This window comes from Crinia signifera, chromosome 9 (genome assembly GCF_055691185.1).
Source record: "Crinia signifera chromosome 9, ASM5569118v1, whole genome shotgun sequence".
Taxonomy (NCBI): Eukaryota; Metazoa; Chordata; class Amphibia; order Anura; family Myobatrachidae; genus Crinia; species Crinia signifera.
In genome coordinates this window covers 124,069,129-124,092,845 of record NC_139225.1, presented here as the reverse complement: position 1 = coordinate 124,092,845, position 23,717 = coordinate 124,069,129, and the positions used below count along the sequence as shown (strand labels likewise).

General features: G+C 44.7%; 1 protein-coding gene across 6 annotated transcripts in view; it reads left to right on the top strand.

The window, feature by feature from the left end:
- LOC146035936 (leucine-rich repeat and fibronectin type III domain-containing protein 1-like protein) overlaps positions 1-23,717 on the top strand; it is a 425,701-nt gene that overhangs the window by 284,229 nt on the left and 117,755 nt on the right. The window contains exon 1 of one of the 6 annotated variants that reach the window (XM_083159652.1): positions 7,263-7,464. The exons of the other annotated variants lie outside the window; for them this stretch is intronic. Coding sequence (XP_083015778.1) covers positions 7,399-7,464 — 66 coding nt within the window. The 5' untranslated portion in view covers positions 7,263-7,398. Of the gene's footprint in view, positions 1-7,262; positions 7,465-23,717 lie in introns of those variants that run through there. 6 annotated transcript variants of the gene reach the window in all.

The following is a 23,717-nucleotide window of genomic DNA, read 5'->3' as shown; positions in this document are numbered from 1 at the left end:
ACCTGCACCTCTTGCCCCCTCCCTCAGTGTTTTCCCTTAGAACATGCACCTCTTGCCCCTTCCCTTTCTTTTGCTGGATATGGACAGAGGAATCTGTGAAGACAGAGATTTCAGTTAGGAGCAGATAGCGACTTAGTTGTTATTTTGATGGGCTTTAAACTAGTTAGGCAAAGAGACACAAAAGTGACACGCATAAAGAACAGGTAATATGGGGAAGGAGGTGGAGTGCATGTGATTCTAGCATAGATATATATAAATCATCGGCAGCACTTACTGTAGGAATAAATCACAAAGACAGTTCAAAGTTTCCTGGCTTTGATGCATTTTTTTCAGGAACAAAGAAACAATAATAAGTGCGCTCTCCTTATATAGCACAGACATCCTACTGGTATGTACGCAATTTCTCTAGCTGTGTGCTGTACATGGCTGTACTCAGGTAATGACTTAGGAAAGTGCACGCTGTTTCCATAGTGATTGACTAATGCACATAAATGAATGGGTATGTAAACTATTAATAAGCAATTCCTAAATACCTACACAACTGTATGTTTTTTTGCTTTTAGTGTAAGCTGAGCCACATAAACACATATTTTTTTTTTTTTGTTATGACCTTGAGTTGCTGACACAACCAAGCCTCCCCAACCCTTCTCTTTCCCTGGTGTCTCAGTATCTTCAGTCTCTCTTTAACAGAGTATACAAAATATATATATATATATTTTTTTAATATATGTAGTGTCTACCTAAAGTTGTGAAGGTTTAGGGGCACATTTATCAAACAATATTTGCAGCTAAATCCCTTAAAACACCCGTTTTCAGAGTTTAGCCACAGATATTAACCCCTTCCCGACATTTGACGTACATTTACGTCATGGTCGGGATGTACTTCCCGACACATGGCATAAATGTACGTCATGCCATTAAACTGTCACCGCGTCTATAGACGCGGTGACAGAGGGACGATGTCTGCTGTCCCTGACGGCAGACATCTTCCCTCATTGCCCAGGGGGGCAGCGATGCCCCCCCCCATCGGCGATCGTTGCGATTGGCTGTTCAAATGTGAACAGCCAATTGCAGCGTTTTATGAGTTATGTGTATAATTTTGACTCTGCTGCCCCCTAGTGTCCAAAAAAAAATAAAAGGAGGTTGAAATAATGATTAAAACATAAAGTATACATATGGTCTATGTTAGTTATTAACTATTTTGAGTGGTATGATTATTTGTCTCACAAGCAGAAAATTTAACATTTTGCAAATTGCAAAATGTTCAATTTTTTTACGACATTTTGGTATTTTTCACAAAAAAAAAAGACTGTACCGACCAAAATTTATCACTAACTTAAAGTACAATGTGTCACGAGAAAACAATCTCAAAATCACTGGGATAAGTAAAAGCAATAAAAAGTTATCCCCACATAAAGTGATACATGTCAGATTTGAAAAAAAGGGCTCTGTCAGGAAGGCAAAAACAGGCTGCGGCGGTAAGGAGTTAAGTATCGAATGTATCACAGAGGGACCTCCAATCCCTGCTGCGACCCCACCTGCACCGCCGCCGGCCGCTGTGGGGGTTTCTGTGGGGGATGCGAAGCTGCCCGATGTTGATACATCGGGCAGCCCGGCTTAGCATCCCTGGGCTATCGGCATTCTGAAATGGCGATAGCCCATTGTAGCCTATGGGCTACACACCGCACTGCACAGTGGGGTCGGCAGGGGGTCAGCGCTAACCGCGCATGCAGAGACTGTCCCTGCGCCTCAGGTATGATACATACCACCGATCGGTAATATTCTGCCCAGATCGCATTATAAATGCTATCCATCATAAATAGGCCCCTTAGGCTGTAGGAGGGAGGGGGGAGATTAGTGCATACTTGCCTAATGTTTCTGCTTCTTCTCCAGGAGAAGCCCAGAGCTGCACTTTGGGGTCAGGCGACATCATCAATTTGCATCTTTTCAGCCCCGCCTTCTTCCCAAAGAGCTGCAAATTTCGGTATTTGAACGGAGCTGTGGGGTCGCCTGGGGGCACGTGGGAGGCTTTGCCACCTTTCTGGGTGGCCGGAAGTGGACCCAATTTTCCAGAGTCACTAAAGGAACATTTAACGTCAGGCTTATTCACGGGGTTGACTGTGGGAGGGGAGATTAGGATTAGCATGTGGTAGGGGAGGTTAGGGTTAGGCTGAGGAGGGGAGGGAAGGTTAGGGTCAGTCTTTGGGTGAGGAGGTTGAGGTTTATTCTGCGGGAGGGATGGTCGGGGTTTGGACTTCAGGAGGGAGGCCGGAGTTCAGCCTGCAGCAGGGGAGGGTTAGATTTAGCAGTACAGCAACCATTTTCTCCTTCTACCCCAAACAGTAAAACAGTATAGCATGCCTTAAGTGCAGCCCCCCCCCCCCCAGCTCTGTCACAGGGCATTCCTCCATGCACCTTTGGGCACATGTCCCACCCCCCATCGCCGCACCTTTCACTGATCACCTCGGCCTGTGCTTGTGGCCATCCTGTGTGCGGTAAGCCTGCTGGAAGCAATCGGTCGTTGTTTAGGTGATGCCACCACCATGCTGGGAGGTAGTAGGAAGGCATAAGAACACTGCTGTTGTCGGGGAGGTAGCACCTTGCAGAGCTCAAAGAGGCGGAACTCCTCTGCAGCTGCTCTGTTTAATCTGCCACTGATCCTACCTGTCGTCGGAGTAGTGCACTCGGCCATTACTTTTTCATGCTGGATCAGTTTAGACTTTTCCTGCCCTGCTAGCGTACTAGGAATCCCACCTGTCCTGCCTATCAGTCATCCAGTAACATAGATTCTGCTTTCCCAGCAGTGACACGGCCGGATAAAGGGCATTGTGGGCCTGGAGCTGAAAATGTTCTAGGGCCAATTATGAGAAGTGGAGGAAGTGAGGCCAATGCCATGCAGTTCCCATACACTGTAAGCCCCAATGTCTTCTTAAATGATTAAAAGTACAATATTTGCATAATTTTGTATAGAAATTAGAAATGCAATTTTAATACTTGATTTATAGCCAACCAAGTGGCCAGCTGGTTTCTTCCTGGTGGTCATCATGCTGCCATATTGATGGGCCTACTTTTATGTGGAGGCCTGGAGCTGAAGCTTGATCCGATCAGCCCCATTGTTACTTTGGCCCTGTGTAAACCAGAGCAAAATGTTATTTCGTTAACTGCAGGAATCAAAGCTGAGAGACAGAAACAGCCATTGATAGTTTAGGCCTGTGGGAAAGTGTTCTACCATTTATGGCATGGCCATGATATTGCACCATCGATGGTGGTGCCTGTTGTTGAGAATCAACATCATCGGTAGTAGTCTGATGGTAGCGGTCTGTGTATGTGCAACACTTAGCCATTGATGGATAAACTGAATTGTTTTCTACCATGATTTTAAAACCATTAACCACCATTGGTACACTCTTTGACTAGTGAGAGGACTGGGTTGGTGTGATCACCCTAGTCACTACCTCCATATAATAGAAAGATTGCGGCTAGAACCACCTCTGTCTTTTGGCATTTCCCATCATGCACTGGGTCCATGTATACCTGGAGGGGGAATATAAAAGTGTGCACTGTGTACGAAGCATGGCAAGCGAGGGTACAATCAGCTGAAATAAAATAACCTACACCTATGTGAATTATGGCTAAAATAAAAAAATGCTTTGAGGGCATCTACCAACTTCCACCCTCATCAAAGAACAGAAGTGGATATAGGCACAACCATAAAGGAAATTGTTCTATGACACAGATATAGGGCATATAAAAGTGATAAAAGAGAGTAATAAATAGCCAGCCAATCAGCTCCTACCTGCCATGTCACAGACTGTGTTTGAAAAATGTCAGGCAGGAGCTGATTGATTGGTTGTTTATCACTCTCCTCTTTATCACTTTTGAAGCTTAGAGAATCTGGCTCATAATCTGTTCAATACTGTTCATAATAAAACATATAAAATGAACATATAATGGTGTGTACACAGGGTCAGATGTGCCTTCAGATACTATCCACGATCAGATCAGATCGGATCGTGGATAGTATCTGAAGGCCCATCCGATTTGCCTACAATCTTGACTATATAGTGCAGATCTGCACTATATAGTCATGGCAGACCAGACTTTCTGCCTTGCGATACGTGAACGCGCATCGGAATCGGATCGGGATCTGAAGGTTTAAAACCCTTGCGATCTGCATCCGATTCCGATCCGATGTTGACTATATCGTCAACATCGGAAGGCAAAAAGTACCGTGTGTACACACCTTAAGATCATATAAAATACATCTTAGATATTTTTAGATACATTTGTGTGCAGAAACTATATTGCAGGTACAGCATGTCGCTCGAATGTTGCATACAGTGACTCAGACACCTCAACACAACTAATATTTTGTCGGTGATTGGTGGGGGTGATAGACAGAGTTAATAAATAAAAGGGCTTTTCTAGGCGTGCTGAAGCCAGTCAAGTATCATACCTCCCAACTGTCTCGTTTTCCGCGGGAATGTCCCGGTTTTCAGGGACGTTTCCGCATCCCGCACAGGGTCTCCAGTGTTCCGCGGGGCAGTTGGGAGTCCGTCCAGCCTGAAGGGAATAGATGCTGTGCGCATGCGCACACTACCTATTCAGCAATGCAGAGGGGTGAAAATTGGGGGTGTGGCCAGAGGATATGACATTCCACAAGGCCACTCCCACTTTTCATAGACCACGGGTTGGGCGAGTGTCCCGATTAGCGAGACACAAATGTTGGGAGGTATGACGTATGCAGCTGCACTGGCTTCAGCAGTGTGATCTAAACAGACATCCACTTAGTTGTCTGCTGACCATGCTGTGATTAGTGTATAGCTTCCACCAACCACCAATCAGCATGCTGACAGACAATCAGGCTGCAGTCTTGGAGGCAGGTAGAAAAGGCTGCCTTTCCACTGCCCTTCCCTGGAATTGTGGGTCCTTGGGCAGCTGGCCAGTGTGGCTATACGTTAAGATTACCATAAATGTATGTGATTTTAAGTACCTGCTGTACAGTAATATAGAAATAAATCATAATTTTTTTCTGCAATACCTTGCCCCAGGGAGGAAATGTTGGAAACATTCAATCTAGATTCTCAAGCAAGCGATTATAATAGGTTATCTATTTTGTTACCACATAGCATTATAAGTACACGATTGGAGCAGAGCAGGTTAATCGTTTCTTAAGGCTGTAGAATGAGAGGCACATGTCAATTGAGTCTCTGACAATTGTTTTCACATGAATTGTAGTCACGCAGCTAATTGTTCCGTAATGATACGCTTAGGTGTGGAGGCAGGATGCGGAAACATCGGCGCTGTGGCGTTTTACTGCCTGTTTTGTCACCAAGCACAATTCCTCTCCCACTTGGAGTTCTTGCATTTGAAAGCTATGTTTGACAGAGGGAGAGACAAATTTAATTGATACAAAGAGGAAATTAAATCTTCAGCAGAGAGACAGAAGAAAGGGGATTTTTTTTGTTTTGTTAGTGGATTCCAGTGAGAAATCCTGTTATTCTAGAGAATGCTATTACTTCCCATAATACTACATTTCAGTGCCGCTCAGAAATCATAGGTTATCAATGTCACTATGTTACCTGATTGTAAAAGCATATTCCCACTGTAATTTATTAACCAGTCCATGTAAACTAGAGTCGTAGCTTTACCCTTAGCTCTACGTTAGATTTCTATTTATCAAGCCAGTTTTAGCTTAATCCATGGTGAATCTGCCGGAGAATGGCTTTTGTAACCCATCCTGCTGTTTATGAAAGGGTTAATACACTTGGCGGCTCTAGAGAAGGGTAGGGTTGCCACCTCATGCATCATAGATTCCTGGAGATCCACCCCACCGCCAACAACAAGTGAGTGGGCGGAGTCTAATTCAGTAAGAGGACCGAACTACCATCGCGACCCCATATCAGACAAAAAAAAATGGCCATTACACATAATGCCACACACCAAAATGCACTTTACACCCAATGCCCATGCACGCACATAGTGTCGGCCCCTACCAAAAATGACTGCGGCCTTGGAAGAGACAGACACTAGAGGTCTGCCCGTACCTCTAGTGTCTCCTCCAATTTGGCGGACATTTTGGAAGGGCCACTGCTGACAGAATGTACCTGTGGTCTGCTGTTGGTTGGAGCCTGCCGATGCAACCCGGGCAGCAACAGTGCCACACAGGGAGGCTGTCCCGGCTTTTTCCTGTCACCCGGATTCCGGGTGACTGGAAAAGCCCCCCTGGAGGGTTGCCACCAAAACCGGGAGAATCCTGGAAATCTGGGAGAGATGGGAACCCTAGCTGCAGCACAGTTTAAAATGTAGGGGAGAAACACCTGTCAGTGAGTCAGTTTGGACAGGCATTCGGTCTGGCCTATTTTCATTTGATTCAGACATATGATGTGAAATCATGTAAAATGTGGCCAAGCATGTGTGACATCCCGTGATGGGTGGTCACGTGCTGGAGTCAGAGGTCGGGCGTGCTGCACAAAGGATAAATCGGATGTGGGTGCTTTTTAGCACATGCTATGTATCAATGCTATATTATACATGCTACATTCGAATTCCCTTGAACTCCCCTGGCAGCTCCCTAGGGGTCAGATTCTATAAGCTTCAAAAGTGATAAAATGGAGAGTGATAAACAGCCAGCCAATCAGCTCCTGCCTGTCATGCCACAGACTGTGTTTGAAAAATGTCAGGCAGGAGCTGATTGGCTGGCTGTTTATCACTCTCCATTTTATCACTTTTGAAGCTTATAGAATCTGGCCCTAGGAGTCCTTTTACAGGCGAGCCCGGTGGTGGACACCAAGCTGATAAAATAAGTGTAAAATTTGAATAAAAACCATTGCTTTTTACAGTAGAACTACAAGTCCCAGCATGCAAGGCATTAATGGGCCCCCTTAGACTTGTAGTTCACCTGTAATAGAATGTTAACAAGAATAGTACAACTTTATTACATACATTTTACACCAATAGACTGTACCATTACCCTTTCTCTCTCCCACGGAGGTCCTCTGGTGCAGCTCAACCCCGCACTGAGAGTGGAGAATCCCGCTGCCCTCCTTGCTGAGAAACCCGCTCAGCCCTGACTCGCTAAAACCATCTCCCCGGATGGGTGACGCCTGCGGGGGGGCTTATTGTGGGGGGGGGGGGGGGGGTGTAGGTTATTCCATTTTGAGTGGCAATCTTAATTCTGTCACGCTGCCCCTGCCTCGGACAGAGCACTAATTTGTCACCCCCCCTGCTTCACAGAGTCCGTAACAAAGAGAAGCCTTCTCTCTGACAGTGCTATGAGCAGCATTGGACAGGCCGGGCATCGAACATGAATCTCCCCACCAGGATCTCTTCAAGGAGAGGTAGAAGAAGACTGCAGATATATGGCCCTTATTCTGATCGGTGCGGCCGGATCCGAATATGCCGGCAGGACCGTGCGTCCGAAACCCCGCCTTCCATACGGATCGCCAACTCCGTCCGAACGCGGTAAGAAGCTGTCCAAACGGACCGCAAGTGTATTTCTCATGGAATACGCCTCCTCCATCTCAGGTAACCTCCCCCATCATTCGATGGTCGCAGACCATCGAATGCAGGACCGAGTGCTCCACCAGCTCCCGCAACCTCAGACCACACGGGCATTTCTTCGTGCAAAAGCAGGGATCTGGGTGGGCAGCTGACATCCGGCAATGTCATATGTCCGCCCCCTACACGTGCGTCACGGCCGCATTACCATACGTACGCCCAGCGTTTTCATGGGAACGCCCATGAAACGCGGGGCGTATGCATATGGTAATGAGCCCAAATAGCCCTTCACGCCCCTCTCCACCCCCTGTTCGGAGTGTTCACATTTCATGCGGAATTTGGCCGTACGCCCCGCTCGCACATACGCAGAGACGCCTCTGCACATGCGCAGACACAAAACATCGGCGGCACGAACGCACGCGGATATTACCGCACCAACCAGAATAAGGGCCATAGAGAGGAGGCCTCTGGAGGTTAGACCTGCATAGTCAGCTCCTCCTTATATATTCTGGGTCTGATGATAGATTAAATATATACAACGGAGTGATTGCTAATGGATTCAGCCCTGCCTTTATATACCACGTCTGGGCAAAGATCACACACGGCTTCTGGCTTCTACAATGCAGTGGAAGATAAGCAGCCCTTAAGGAAAGCAGAAATAACATTTTTCAAATAAAAGATTGGTTTGGAGGTTGGTGACTGAAGGAGACGGACGGCTGCAGGGAAGGTATACGGAGGAGAATGAGCCAGGAATGGACGCAGAATAAAAGCGGGGAGAGGGGAATAAGCGGATGCTATAGCTCGCAGGAGCAAAGCCAAGTGATTGACAGGAAGGATAGCAGGCAGGCCTAGTGCTCAATAGACAGGCACAATGAGAAGTCCTTGTACCGGAGCTGGGGGCGAGGGAGCGCAGAGCATTATCTGAGTGAATCCATTCCTCTCCTCTGTAACAATTGCAAATTGTAACCTTTGTGCATGTAGGAGAACAGTCATGTTTTTACACATGTTCTTGTCATACTCATATTAGCAGTAATGGATTTTCTTTGTCAGGAGCAAACAGCTTTGTATATGGATAGTACAGATATCAAATAATTCTCCAATCTGTTAGATCAGCAAAGAAAACCATTGAAATCCCTTTAAAAACAAATGGAAAGTAAAAAATAATTCCCTATAGTTCCCCTACCACTCCATACTGCCCCTCTAATTAGCCCAAATAACCCTTATATGTCCTAATATAGCCCCTCCGGGTACTCCGGTTTCCACCCACAATCCAAAAATATACTGGTAGGTCAATTGGCTTTCAACAAAATTAACCCTGGAATGTCTGTGTGTGCATGTACATGTGGTAGGGAATATAGATTGTAAGCTCCACTGGGGCAGGGACTGATGTGAGTGTTCAAATATTCTCTGTAAAGCGGAATATGTGTGCGCTATATAAGAAACTGTTAATAAATAAATGTACTCTGTAACCCCATTACATCTCCTCCTATTGCTCCATTATACTGTACGTACTAATAATAAAATGTGATACAGGTTGGGTATCTCTTATCCGAAATATTCCCCCAAATTTTTTTTAATACTTACTTCTTCCCCAAGTGTCCACGGCGGCCATCGGAATCCTCTTCAGCGGCATCCCCTGTCCCAAGGATGCATTGCGTTAGTGCGCCGGTGATGTCACCAGTACACCCGCTGGGACCAGGGATGCCGCTGAAGAGGATTCAGAATGCTGCCATGGACGCCGGGGGCCCACAGGGGCACTTTATATATATATATATATATATATATATATATATATATATATATATATATATATATATATATACACACACATACATATATATATAATCCATTCTCATTCAGTAAATGTTGCGAACAGAACATTACACCACTTGTTTTATATACTAGCTGTAGATTTAATGATATATTATTTATGTTTAATCTACAGTACAGCTGTATATATATATATATATATCTCCAGGATATATCTGCAGCCAGTTATGTGTTATTAGTGCAGATGTGAACTGTGATACCAGTGTGATTAATTCCATTATGATTTTATGCATTCGGCAAGAATAAAACTCTTGGATTTTTATTATAGTGAGAGAATATTCCATAGCATACTGTATATCTAGCTGTACAATATATGAGTCGGACAGAGAATCTCACCCTCTGTATAGAAACAGGACTGTAAGGCACTGGGAGATGATGCAAAAGCATGATGCTACATATTGCCTTTCCTCTGCTCCATGTGTGCCTTCCTCCCAATAAATGCTGCCTCTCCTTGCTCCATGTTGTTCCCCTAGTCTGTGCTGCCTTCCATCCGATACATGCTGCCTCTCCTTGCTCCATGTTGTCCCCCTGGTCTGTGGTGCCTTTCCCCCCAATACATATTGCCTCTTCTCCGCTCCATGTTGTCTACCTGGTCTGTGCTGCTTCCTCCCGGGATATACTGCCTCGGTACTTCTTTACTTTCACGGCGCCAGCATGGCGCCGTGCGTCTGAGTCCCCTTGCGGGGCACGCTTCGCTCGCCCACGCTGCGGGCTTGGTGGCTCGCTACGCTCGCCACGCTATTTAAAATCAACTCCATGCCAACATGGATAGTGGAGGTATGAACTATCCATGTTGGCATGGCATTAAGTTCCTTTATTTTACATAGTTTGTGGCGAGCGTAGAAGCCGGAAGTAGCACGGCGCCATGCTGGCGCCGTGAAAATAAAGAAGTACCACTGCCTCTCCTCTGCTCCATTTGTCTCCCTGGCCTGTGCTGCCTCCCTCCCACTACATACTGCCTCTCCTCTTCTCCATTTGTTCCCCTGGTCTGTGCTGCCTTCCTCCTGGTATATTCTGCCTCTTCTCTGCTCCATTTGTCTCCCTGGCCTGTGCTGCTTCCCTACCACTACAGACTGCCTCTCCTCTACTCCATTTGTCTCCCTGGCCTGTGCTGCTTCCCTACCACTACAGACTGCCTCTCCTCTGCTCCATTTGTCCCCCTGGTCTGTGCTGCCTCCCTACCGATACAGACTGCCTCTTCTCTGCTCCATTTGTCTCCCTGGAATGTGCTGCTTCCCTACCACTACAGACTGCCTCTCCTCTGCTCCATTTGTCTCCCTAGCCTGTGCTGCCTCCCTCCCACTACATACTGCCTCTCCTCTGCTCCATTTGTTTTCCTGAAATGTGCTGCCTCTCTACCTATACAGACTGCCTCTTCTCTGCTCCATTTGTCTCCCTGGAATGTGCTGCCTCCCTACCACTACAGACTGCCTCTCCTCTGCTCCATTTGTCTCCCTGAAATGTGCTGCCTCTCTACCTATACAGACTGCCTCTTCTCTGCTCCATGTTGTCTACCTGGGCTGTGCTGCCTTTCTCCTGCTACATTGGTTATGGGCACCATATTTTTGGAAGGTTTAGTAAAAAAAAAAAAGTGCTGCTGATAGTCTCCTCTCTGGGCTTCTCCCTTTACTACCTTTAAAACTCAGCCCAATCAATTGTCTTTTGAACACCACCCAATTATCTCTCTTGATAATGCCATTGCCAGGAACATGTAAAAGGGAGGGTAGAGTCGCTTACACTGGGACCTGCTTTCCTGCACTGTCTACACTGCCTGCTTGCTAGAGACAGAGCTACTGATGTACTGAATGTTCTATGTAAATAAATTGAAATGTGCTCACGTTTCAGCTTTGAAAATATAACGTATCCTTGAGCTATGTTTTAAATGCATTTTGCTTAGATTTGAACCTGAGATTAGATTTTGAACCTGATATTTAGGAAAATTACAGCCGTCAATCCTGCTTTCCCTCGCCTAGCTGCAAGAGTAGGTATTTATTAATAAGACATACAGTATATACTGGAAAAAATATATTCAGCTCTTTCTAGGGGAATGAAACACTGGAAATGACAAAAAAAGTAAATATTCCATTCTTAACTCCTAACATCCCTTTATAATAAGCACACAAGATTGATCTAGTTGCTCCTTATATCTTGTCTTTATAAAAGCTCTCTGGATTTCCACTTATGCTTCTAAAGTTACCGAAGACTTTATTTGTGCCTAATTGATTTTGAGCTCCCTTCTCCTTTTCAAAATCTACCCTTAAACCGTCTGCCATCTCCGCTTTCAGTTTTGATAACGATAGTCAGACTTCAAAGTTTAGCAAGGTGACACATCCTTAATTGTGGATGCTCCGTATACTAGATTTACCATCATATTAAACAGTGACTTCATTTGATCATTGATAGATCAAAGGGTTACTCAAACCTTTCAAAGTAACCAAGACTCAATTGCAGGTCTCTGGTATCCGTAGCGCATATTTGTAACGCTAGTTACATTTTCAAAAATATGATTTCCTTTCACTTGAATAGCATGTTTATGAGTGTATAAAGGGGTATGGGCAGTAAATGAGCTGCTTATTTTGTGTTGTAGAGATTTATGTAGTTATAGCCTCTTTGTAACTCAACAATTTTCTTTTTTATTAAGCATTAGGAATTTGTTGCTAAGTTCTAAAGCAATGTGTGACCGCAAAGCAATAGTTATTGCCAGTAAGGACGTTACCGAAATTGGTAGGAACATTACCGGGCATGCAATCTAAATATGCCATGATCAGCATGTGAGATCGTTGGTATGGTCCTAGCAAAGGTCTAAATAACATGCATAGGACTGGTGCACAGTTTTTCTGTATGTCCTAGTGTTTGGCCTATCAGCCATTTCTACCCCAGTAAACACTTTCCATACCCTCACATATTATTGGGGGGGGGGGGGGGGGGGGGGGCTTACCTACTCATAGCAGGCTGCAGTTCATATGCAGAATGCTGTCCAGATTTCACTACTGCCCTGGGTCAAATTTAAGATCTCAAGAACGGGAATGGTAAAAAAAAATGTTAGATTTCAAATAATAGAAAACAACTTTTTGTAATAAAACAGCAATACATTGGGCTTCCAGTCTCCATTACCTGACATGGCATTGTAACTTACAGGCCTTAAGGGCTCCTTTATACCAGGTATCCATGATCATGGTATCTACCAGTCTGCCAAGTGTTAGGCATATGTCTAAGATCATCTCTCAAATCGGTGGGGCATTGGCGCTGGCATCTTGAGTCCTGCCAGCTGACTCTCTAATCACCAACCAAAAGCTACTCTAGGATCAGCTGACCCAAGGAGCCTATCAGGGGATTGGGTGCCTTACTTAAGGCCATACCAATGAGCATCCAGGTGCCAGAACAAGCTGCATACATGATCCACAAGGATTGTATTACATAAAACCCTTATGTCACAGCTGGCGAGGTTTTCAAGAATAGTCACCCGCTGTTCCCATAGAGCTAGCATGCTCACTGGTACTAAGGTGACCACCTGGATTTAAACGTGGACAGTAAGAGCTTATGTAAACAACCCAATAAAAGATCATCCAGTCTAAATTTAAAGTGAGATCTCAATAGGAACTTATATTTTTAGTATTTTTTATAGTAATATGAAAATTTCTGACTCTGGTATATATTGAAGTGAAATCAAAATAACGTAATAAAGAAATGTTGATAATTATTTGGCGTTACTTTATTTAATCTTGGCATTGTTTTTTTTCTTTCAGAAATTGGTTTCATTAACTGATAGAGGATTAACAGTGAGGATTAAAAAGAATAATATAATAATAAAAAATAAATAAAACTGAAAATAAAAAAACAATCTAAAACCAATTTTATAAAGATTTAGCTCCATACACACTAGGCAAGATAGTAAAAGATATCGCTCTGAGAGATATCTTTAATGTCTTGCCTAGTGTGTACACTCAATATCATTAAGGATGCATGCTCCAGCGCATTTTTAACTACCCCTCCCTCGTATGTACATGTACAGATGAGTGAGGACCTCGTTAATGAGAGCTACAGTATGGTGCTGCTGCAGCATGGGTGTCGCTCCACCACCCCCCCCCCCTTCCCACCCCCCACCGTTGCTCACCCTACTAGCTTGCCCTCTGGTCCCTGCTGCCACCAATATTTGTGTATGGAGTATTAGAAAGCGGGCAAGCCAACATTTTTTTTTCTATATTGGCTGCAGTATATTGTAACCCAAAATCAGTTATTTTCACTTTACTTTAAACAAAAATGACATTTGAGATGCCTACTAAGAATTTGATATGGACAATCTTAAAATACAGTATTTATACATATAATAAAACTCTATGGGTTGTGTCTGTACATAGAATTGTTTTGAAAAATATACGGTACTTGTATTATCTGGGTGCCCGATTTTTTTCATTGCATGCCACTACTTAAGGCATGCGATGCGATGCGATTTTTCATTGTAAAGACCCAATTTTTAATTTTATAGTCAACCATGGGTGATTTCATACCCCCACTATCCAACTACGCATGGAGTTGATTTGATATAGTGTGGCGAGCGCAGCGAGCCACTGAGCCCGAAGCGTGGCGAGCAGACGCGGATTACTTTACATGTATTTTGCGTCCCCTCGTGGGGCTCGCTGCGCTCGCCACACTATATAAAATCAACTTTATGCATAGTTGGATAGTGGGGGTATGAAATCACCCATGGGTGACTATACAATTAAAAATCGGGTCTTTACAATGAAAAATCGCATTGCATGAATTGTATGCCACTATATTGCATGCGATGCGATGTGATGAAAAAACCGGGCGCCTAGATGTTACATAAGTACCAACTATACTTCTAGGGGCTATTTATGAACTAACAAGGCAAATTATTTACCATTTGTGCGTTTCAGCATCACGGAAACATTTCTGGAATAATTTGGATTGAGTTTTCACTATTTTATAGCTATTGTATGGCTTAGTGACCTAGAACAAAAGTGATACATTTATAATCTCGATGTGACCTCAGGGGAGCAATAAAGGAAAAAACAGGACACAAGCAAAACCGCGGGGAAACGCTAGGCAAATAATACATTTTAAATGTTAACAAATATGCTTTCTTTTAATTGTCTTTTAATGTCTGAGCCTGTGACCTTGACATTTTTGGCGTCCTAACCTTTTATGTGCGCAGAATCCATTTTCTATTCCGATGTATGTATCCTATTAGCAGTGTTGCTTCACTGCTGCTAATCACTTCCCCGGGGGCTATACTATTAGCCTTGATGACAACGTCCATTAGCCCCGATACCCGCTGTTATTGGGTATTATGCTCTGCATGCCCCAAGTATGCCAGTTATAATCCTAGCAGCCACCGGGACCCGCGATAACACGTGGGATGGGGAAATTATGACTGATCTCATGTGTTTTCGACTGTTTGTGAGTCCATTTTCAGCTGATAAAAAAGGCCCCTAATTAGATACCACGATAATGACATCGTCCTTTATTCGCAATATGAGGCCATTTTTATTGGCTGAAGCGGCATCACAGCAAAGAGGATAGCGCCCTTTAGGCAAGATGTATGAAGGTTCAAAAAGTGATAAAATGGAGAGTGATAAACAGCCAGCCAATCAGCTCCTACCTGTCATGTTACAGGCTGGGTTTGAAAATTGAGTAGGAGCTGATTGGCTGGTTGTTTTTCACTCTCCACTTTATCACTTTTTGTAGCTTGATACCTCTGGCCCTTTGTGTTCTGTTACCAGGTAGATGAGAACTATGAATTAAGGCCTGATTAAGGTTTAGCTGATGTTTAATCATACAGTTCTCCCTATATAGAACATTGCCTTCCAGTATAAAGCCAACACTGCTTACCGGCAGGTATAGACGCTGCCAAGGCATGCATTAATTCAATTATATGTTGCCCTCTGCAACAGAACACAGCATGATAACAGCGTCCACATTCTGCACAAGCTCAGTATACGGGATAACGACCGGTTCTCTGCAGCAGTATATCTTAGCCAGCAGCTAAATTAATAACAGCGGCATCCTGTCAATCATCTCTTTATGATGCTATAATGCATGCTATAATATGCAAAGTCGTATCAGTAAGTGCTCGATATAGCCACACGTGTGGCCTCATTTTGGGTCTCTTTCTTGATAATAATCCTATCGAAATTGATGGGGTTAATATCAAGTCACCTTGTGATTGTGGTCAGCATACGAGACAAAATGGAAAATTATTTGCAGGATGACCCCTCACACCTACCACAACTCCCAACCCATATGTGTGACCAGCTTTGGAGCAGGGGTACTGGATCTGTCCTAAGAAAACAAGAAATAACTTTGTAGGAGAGATCATTAGGACTCAGGAAAATGCCCAGTCCAATACAAAATATTGATGAGGTGACTGTGACAGGCGCGGACTCTGGGATGATGCTCCGCAGTCTTCTACAGCTATGTGAATATACATTTATCTGCAGATTATAAGTGAACCAGTCACAAACCTCCTACGTACTGAAAATGTTGCCTATCCTTTATAAATATGTGATATCGCAGGTCCCCTGTAACCAATGTACTTGACATTAATTCATTCACTTTGAAGCCGGCTCCAGAACTCCTTCCTTAATTCAACACTAGTGATCACTACTTTATACTAGGGACAATAATTGGTGGAAATCCAAGAATAAAAATAACACATTACTGTTACTTAAGAACTACAGGTTGAGTATCCCGTATCCAAAATGCTCGGGACCAGGAGTATTTTGGATAACGGATTATTCCGTATTTTGGAATATTTTAATATTTCAATTATGTATTTTGAAGTATCTTGCATTTATGCTGTATAAACACATCAAACACATGAAATGCACACAAATATATTTTATTTGTTCAAAAAACAAGGTTTTAAAACATGAAACAAAATTTGTGTTCTATCTCAGATACTGAATTTGAATGCCAAGCAATCATTTTCTTGTACATATATAGTGCCAGTTACATATCATGTCCTCAGTAATGCTGTTACAAATGTCCCTAGTGAGTTTTTAGCAAAAAAAAATTTTTTTTCCCACTTTCTGGAATGTATGGTTTTCGGAATAATTTGGATATGGGATATTCAGATACGGGATACTCAACCTGTACAAACACCTACGACCATAATAGTGTGAGTCCAACACAAACAAATAAAGATGAGAAATTAAAACAGACCTCAAATATTTATGGCAAGAAAAACATTCCTTTACTTTCACAGTAGCCACTGAGCTTTCCTCACTTTGGCCCTTATTCTGATCTCGGCGGTACGGCCCGCGTGCGGCCGTACCGCCGATGTTTTCACTCTGCACATGCGCAGAGGTCACTCTGCGCATGTGCAGGGGAAATCGCCGCACAAAAAATGTATACGCCGCAAAGGGGGCGTATAGGGGCGTGAGGGGCTTAATAGCCTCATTACCCTATGCATACGCCCAGCGTTTCATGGGCGTTCCCATGCAAACGGGGGCGTATGCATGGTAATGAGGCTATGACGCCAGTGATGGGGGCGGAAAGCTGACATCGCCGGATGTCAGCTCTCCGCCCCCATACAAGCTTTCACACGGACGATTGTCCGTGTGGTCTAAGCTTGCGGGAGCTGGTGGAGCGTGCGGCCCTGCCTTCGATGGTCGCCGACCATCGAATGCAGGGGGCAGCTCCCACCATGGTGGAGGCGTACGCCCCACCATTTTCATGCGGATCGCCAGCCGTCCGCGTACGGACGGCCGTGGCGATCCGTATTGTAGGCGGGGATTGGTTTGTGCGGCCGGAGCAACGTATGCGGCTCCGGCCGCACAGATCAGAATAAGGGCCTTTCTTACCTCACATCCCACCTTTAGGGGTAGATTTACTTAAACCTCCATAAAAGAAGACTGTAGATGTTGACCAATGAGAGTGTAGCTATCATTTCCTTATTGCCTTCTAGAAAATAATAGACAGAATCTGTTTGGTTGCTTTGTGTAACAGTTTCACTTGTCTGCTTTAGAAGTTTCATTGCCTACATAAAACCTGGGCTGTTGCTGGTAGCCCTATGGGCCTTATTCTAGTTCACTCTCTGACAAATTCCTTCTTAGATGAACAAAACCATGTGCACTGCAGGGGGGCAGATGTAAAATGTGCAGAAAGAATTAGATTTGGGTGAGTTATTTTGTTTCTGTGTAGGGTAAATACTGGCTGCTTTATTTTTACACTGCAATATAGATCTCACTTTGAAGTAAACCCCACCCAAATCTAATTCTCTCTGCACAAGTAACATCTGCCAAACTTAGGGACATTCAAAGGATACGTGGACCTTGAGAGGCTCTGGGGTCCAGGAGAAATCATTAGATGGTCGCCAACTAAAGAATCATTTCTCCCCCGCACCCAAGGCTGCGAATGAATGTTTATGCTAAACATGTATTTGCAGCCGTGCGGGTCATCACAGCGTGCAAGGGGGCAGGCGGCAACCAGAATAAACTCCACTGTGTATATGCACATATGCTCAGGGAAGTGGTAAAATAATCCCCATAGTTCCAGGTCAGCATTGTCTGGGCAGCTAAGTATTGCACAGCTGCCTCGCTGATGAATTGTGTTAGTTTGCTGCGATAAGGGTTTTTATAACCAAGATTGGAGCTTTAAAGATATATATCTCCCACGGTGTTATAGCTCAGGAAATAATCTGATTTGTTTTATCAATCAGCGCAACACCTGCCGCTTGCTATCTGCTGTAGAAAAAGTCACCTTTTCTGTAAATGTGTACCTCCATAAATGAATAATAACGCTATAGAGCGTGCAATGGAAAGGGTCAGGGCCACGGGTTATTTTTGCCATAGCGCTGCAAAAAAAAAAAAAAAAGAATGTAAAATTCATTTTTGCAAATTAGGTCTCCCAGCAATTCTGCAAAAAACAGGAGAATGGTTTAATGATCAATTACGTTTGTCCTGTTTTGTCTTCTTTTTTGGGAACATTTAATCCATTCCTAAATGTCTGTTCGCATTACTTTTATTATGCGTAAATGATTGTTCTCAAATGTGTCTCCGAGTGCTCTCAGCTATGCCTATTCTCCAGCTCTCTGTAGGGTCAGAGGTGAACTTACTGCACTACAAGAACATACAGTAGTCACTAATAGGGCTTACAGTGGTCCTGGAAAGGCGGGGGTCCTCCTCTCCACATAACTGCATGTTAGGCGGAGCATTGCCACCACCAGAGGCGCAACTTTGGTTGCCCAGAACAACTAAAAAATGCCCCTTGTGTCCTGTTCTCTTCAGATTCTAACTGTAAACTTATATCAGTGCTGAATACAAGCTTATGGGTCATTGGGTTGACACTATGAAGGCCAACATACAGTACATTAGGTTGACCACTAAAGGTCGATAGGGTGGGAAGGTCAGCGTACCGCGTCCCCTTGCATAACTCGCTGTGTTTGCCATGTTTCGGGCAAGGTGCCTCGCTGTGCTCACACTATTATATTCTCTCTTCTCGCCCTGTTCGGTCTGTCCAGGTGTGCACCGCTGGCGCACCACCACCTCTAAAGCAACCACCCCCTCCTGTCGTACTCCTCCTCCTGTCGTAGCCCCCATCACCTCCGCTCCTGTGACTGTACACCAGAGCTCCCCTGACCCCTGTCTTTCCCAGATGTACACGAACCTACCCCACCAAAACCCACCACTCAAGGGGTTAATACCATGTGAGAGCAGTAGGAGCTATCATAGTGTCTAATGTATTTTAGATGCTGTTAAACCACTCCTGCCACTAGCTGAGACTACAAAGTTAGGATGCCCATATCTTGCAACTATCCTGATTTACAAGGGGCCGCCATGTTTTTTTTGGACTGCCCCACCCATAGGCAGCAGTGTCCTGTAGTGGGGGGCAGTTTTTAGACCCCCTGACACTCGGGAGTTTAAGAGGTACTTATGTATTATCTGGGCTCCCATGTTAAATGCACCCCATTTTTTCATACCCCTACTATCCAACTATGCATGGAGTTGACTTTATATAGTGTGGCGTGCACAGCTCGCCCCGCGAGGGGACGCGTCTCATAAGAAAAACGGGAGCCCAGATATTACATAAGTCCCGTTTAAGCTAATGAATTGATTGAGCAACTTGTATTTTGTATTTGACCTGTATACAGTATGTATATGGCCCATTTGGGATCAGTAGCTGGTGTGCATGCTGGTCTTTAGTGGATTTTGTTTGTAGCTCTCAATATTGCTGCAGCTAGATATTTGTAGGCCACATACTGTAGCAAAAGTTTGTAATTGCCCCTATGCACCATCCAATGGTGAAAAAGAAATATATATATATATATATATATATATATATATAATCACATACTATTTTGATAGGGAAAGTGGGTCCCTTTTCAGCCGTGGGCCCGATAGCAGCTGCACTCCCTGCACCTATGGTAGCTACACCCTGACTCTCAATAGAGATGGGTCGTTCGCAAACGAAGCGGGTCTTTTGAATGGATCCCATAAAATACTGAGTGAGCCGCCGATCCCAAAAAGGTGACCCATCGTTCTTTTACTTTCAGTTTCGTTTTTCATTACAATGCATTTGCCTGATCTCAGCACTGCCACCTGTGGCAGCTGAGATGTACTAACTCTGGAGACCATAGGTGCCGATGTATGTTTTTGCTGGTGGGTGCTCAAGCCAAAAATAAAGAGCAGTGGCTTCATGGGGAAGGGGTGCAGGTACATAAATGCCCCTACAGTGCAGGTACATAAAATGCCCCTACAGTGCAGGTACATAAATGCCCCCACAGTGCAGGTACATAAATTCCCCCACAGTGCAGGTACATAAATTCCCCCCACAGTGCAGGTACATAAATTCCCCCCACAGTGCAGGTACATAAATTCCCCCCACAGTGCAGGTACATAAATTCCCCCCACAGTGCAGGTACATAAATGCCCCCACAGTGCAGGTACATAAATTCCCCCCACAGTGCAGGTACATAAATTCCCCCCACAGTGCAGGTACATAAATTCCCCCCACAGTGCAGGTACATAAATTCCCCCCACAGTGCAGGTACATAAATTCCCCCCACAGTGCAGGTACATAAATTCCCCCCACAGTGCAGGTACATAAATTCCCCCCACAGTGCAGGTACATAAATTCCCCCCACAGTGCAGATACATAAATTCCCCCCACAGTGCAGGTACATAAATTCCCCCCACAGTGCAGGTACATACTGTAAATTCCCCCTACAGTGCAGGTACATAAATGCCCCCACAGTGCAGGTACATAAATTCCCCCCACAGTGCAGGTACTCCGCGGACATACTGTTTCCCAGGTGGTGGGTCCAGTGATGTGGGTGCTGCAGCCGCAAATTAGCAAGTGAATATGGCGGCCCAGCAGCAGGACTAGGGCCCGTGGGTGCTCATCAATTTCCGTGGGTGCTCGGGCCCTTGAGCACCCACAGAATCGGCACCTATGCTGGAGACACAGTGCTGCGACTGCAAGTAAAATAAAGAATAACAAGGCTGCTGCTGCTAGGGATGGCCATCGGTGCAGATGCCATCGATGGTTGCCATCGATGGCGATTCTGCACCCAGCCATCAATCAGTTTTATTCGGTCATGTATGTTCTTATTTGTTCAGCTTACTGTTTAAAAAAAAAAAAAAAAGTAAAAAAAAAATGTAAAACAAATTATGCTTCGTTATTATCAAATTACCCCTTCTTGCAAAGCGAGTCGTTGACCCGTGTAAAAGATCCGGATCTTTTCGCGGGCTGATCTGCTGTTTCCCAGCTCTCATTAGTGACCCGTTTTGCCCATCTCTAACTCTCAATATAAAACCACATGAATGTATGTGCCAATGTTGGGGGCTTATACTACTTACAGTTAGCAAAGGCGCATTGACTTGGTTGGTGCATGGCATATATAACTGAAAATGTGTATAACACTTACACTGAGACTTCTGCATTTTAATATATTAGAGTGTAAGACTTTATTGCTGGCTTATTACAGTGTGCTGGGGATAAGTATAGTATATTTTCTAGCCCAGTATAATAAGTATTCATGGCCTTGTGCAGGGTAGGGAGGTTCGGGTAAAAGTTATTATGAAAGAAAGTGTAAATATCTCCCTTTTTTCGGTTCCACTAATGGCTCTGTAAGTACCTAGCAGCATTTAGCGTTGGATTCTGCAATATACAGGTAAGCAATGTAGGCGATGACAGAGTGGAACAGCACTAGAAGAATGATATCCAAGGAAATTGACTCTAGCTGATGCATTTAAAATATACTGTAGTGTTGAAAGTGTGGTTTGGGGAAGACCAGTAAGAAGGGAATAGTAACAGCCAGTATTAATGTATGAATTAAAATGATTACAGTGTTTTCGGTGAGATATGTGTCTACTCCGGAAATAACAGGGTTTGCATCCAGATTGGATGCGGGGAATAAGGATAGTTCTGATGACACCATGCCAACAAGCTTGATAGGTAGCGTATATTGTTGTGTTGCCAACAGAGCTATCATCTGGGCAGCTTCAGATGACAGGTGGGAATATATCAACTCTGTTTTTGAAATATTAAGTTTGAAGCCCAAACAAAATGAAATGGCAGAAAGACATCCAATAATTCTGGCCAACACAGATGACAGAATAGATATGTATTAGTGTATCATCTGCAAATAACCTATACTGAAATCCAAAGAGGGTATTAGCTTTCCAAGAGGAGTGGTATGACCAGAGAAGTGCAAAGGACCTAGGATGGAGCCTACTAACAGAGGGAGTGAAGAGGAGGTGGATCGAGAGACACTAACGCTAAAGGAGCAAGTTACTAGGTAGAATGGAAAGCATGGTATGACAGGTAACCTAAGCTTTGGACTGTGGGAGGAAACTGGGATTCCCAGGGTTGTAAGGCAGCAATGTACACTTCCATGCCGTTCAGAGGTGGAACTAACATTGGTGCAACAGGTGCAGTGCCTTGACCCTGTCATCCTCTTCCTGTCACCCATTGTTTTTCATTGTCACCCTCTGCCTCTCCCTGTCACCCACTACCGTGTTGCATATTGTGAACTTGGGTTGGGGTGGAGGAGGGGGGCCCAAATTATATTTTACCACCAGGGCAGTGTAAGGCAGGTTGGAGGCTTCGTAGGACCTGGCTGTTGGAACGTAACAAATTAGGTGCCTGAACAATACAACAGATGTAGCTTCGTAATAATCTGTCAGGCAGTATTTAAGGACATCTCACCAAGGCTTTGTGTTGGTGGCCTAGTCGTGGTCAGAAAGGGGGAGCGGGGCAGGTGGATTCTTATGGGGTTGCTCATGGGTCGAAGGGGAGTTTTGGATTGCATTTACACTGTCTGTTTCTGATTATTTTTGAATGTCCAGAATATAAAATTGTCTGTCTACCAGTGGTGGTTTTTACCTATAGGCTGCAGCCCCCCCATTTAAAATCCATTACTGTACCCATATAGGTATCTAGGACACCTAAATGGTCTGCAGCGGCGGCAGCCCATAAAAGCGGGTTCTGTGCATGTGCAGTACCGAGAATGATACTGCACATGCGCAGGACCCGGGACCGTGAATATGCTTCTATGGACTGCTGCTGAAGCATCCCATAGAGGCTGGGGGTCAGCATATGCGCAGTTCCAAAGAAAATACTGCACATGCACTGGTCACGCGGCCATGATGGGGGTCAGGACTGGCAGCGGGGACCAGCTCGGAATCGGCGGTAGGATCCAGCAGTGAAGGGGCAGCAGCATTGCAGCAGCCCCCCTTCTCCACAGAGGTAAGGGCCACCACTCATTATACCCAAATGATACATGCAGATATAGAATATCCTGCTTCACCTCTTAACCAAGGCGAAGGAGGAAGCTGTAGAGCTGAAATTAATATCTTGGCAGCCAAAGTGGGGGAATGAAACCCCCCCCCCTCCAGGCCCCCCAAAACTGTGTCTTTCGTCCAGCCAGCTCACTGGAATGTGTGAGTTCTCGTGGGATTTCACACACAGTCCGTAACCGGCAGACACTGCAGTCAGGGACAGCGCTGCCCATTCTGCGGTGTTAGGACATGGACATCAATAGCTGCAGATGCCGAGTGGTCAGTTCTACTGCCCATTCATACATTGCCCCCTCGCAGTGACCGTTATGTGCAGACACCTACTAAGCATGAATACTACATGGTATCGACTCCTAAGGGGGTAAAAAGAAGTCAAATTAAATAATATTATTTAGGCCACTATAAATGGTTTAGAACACCATAGAGACTGCATACTGTATACAGACAGATATAGGGGGAATAATGACAAAAGTGAATAAAGGAAGAGAACATGTGGGGTGAGGTCCTTGCTCATGAGAGCTTACAATCTATTTGGTGGGGGATGGCAGACGGGTAACACTGAGAGGTAAGTCATTTCCCCAATGTATTATTAGGCCTGTACTCCTCTTGGTTCCCTGTGAATCG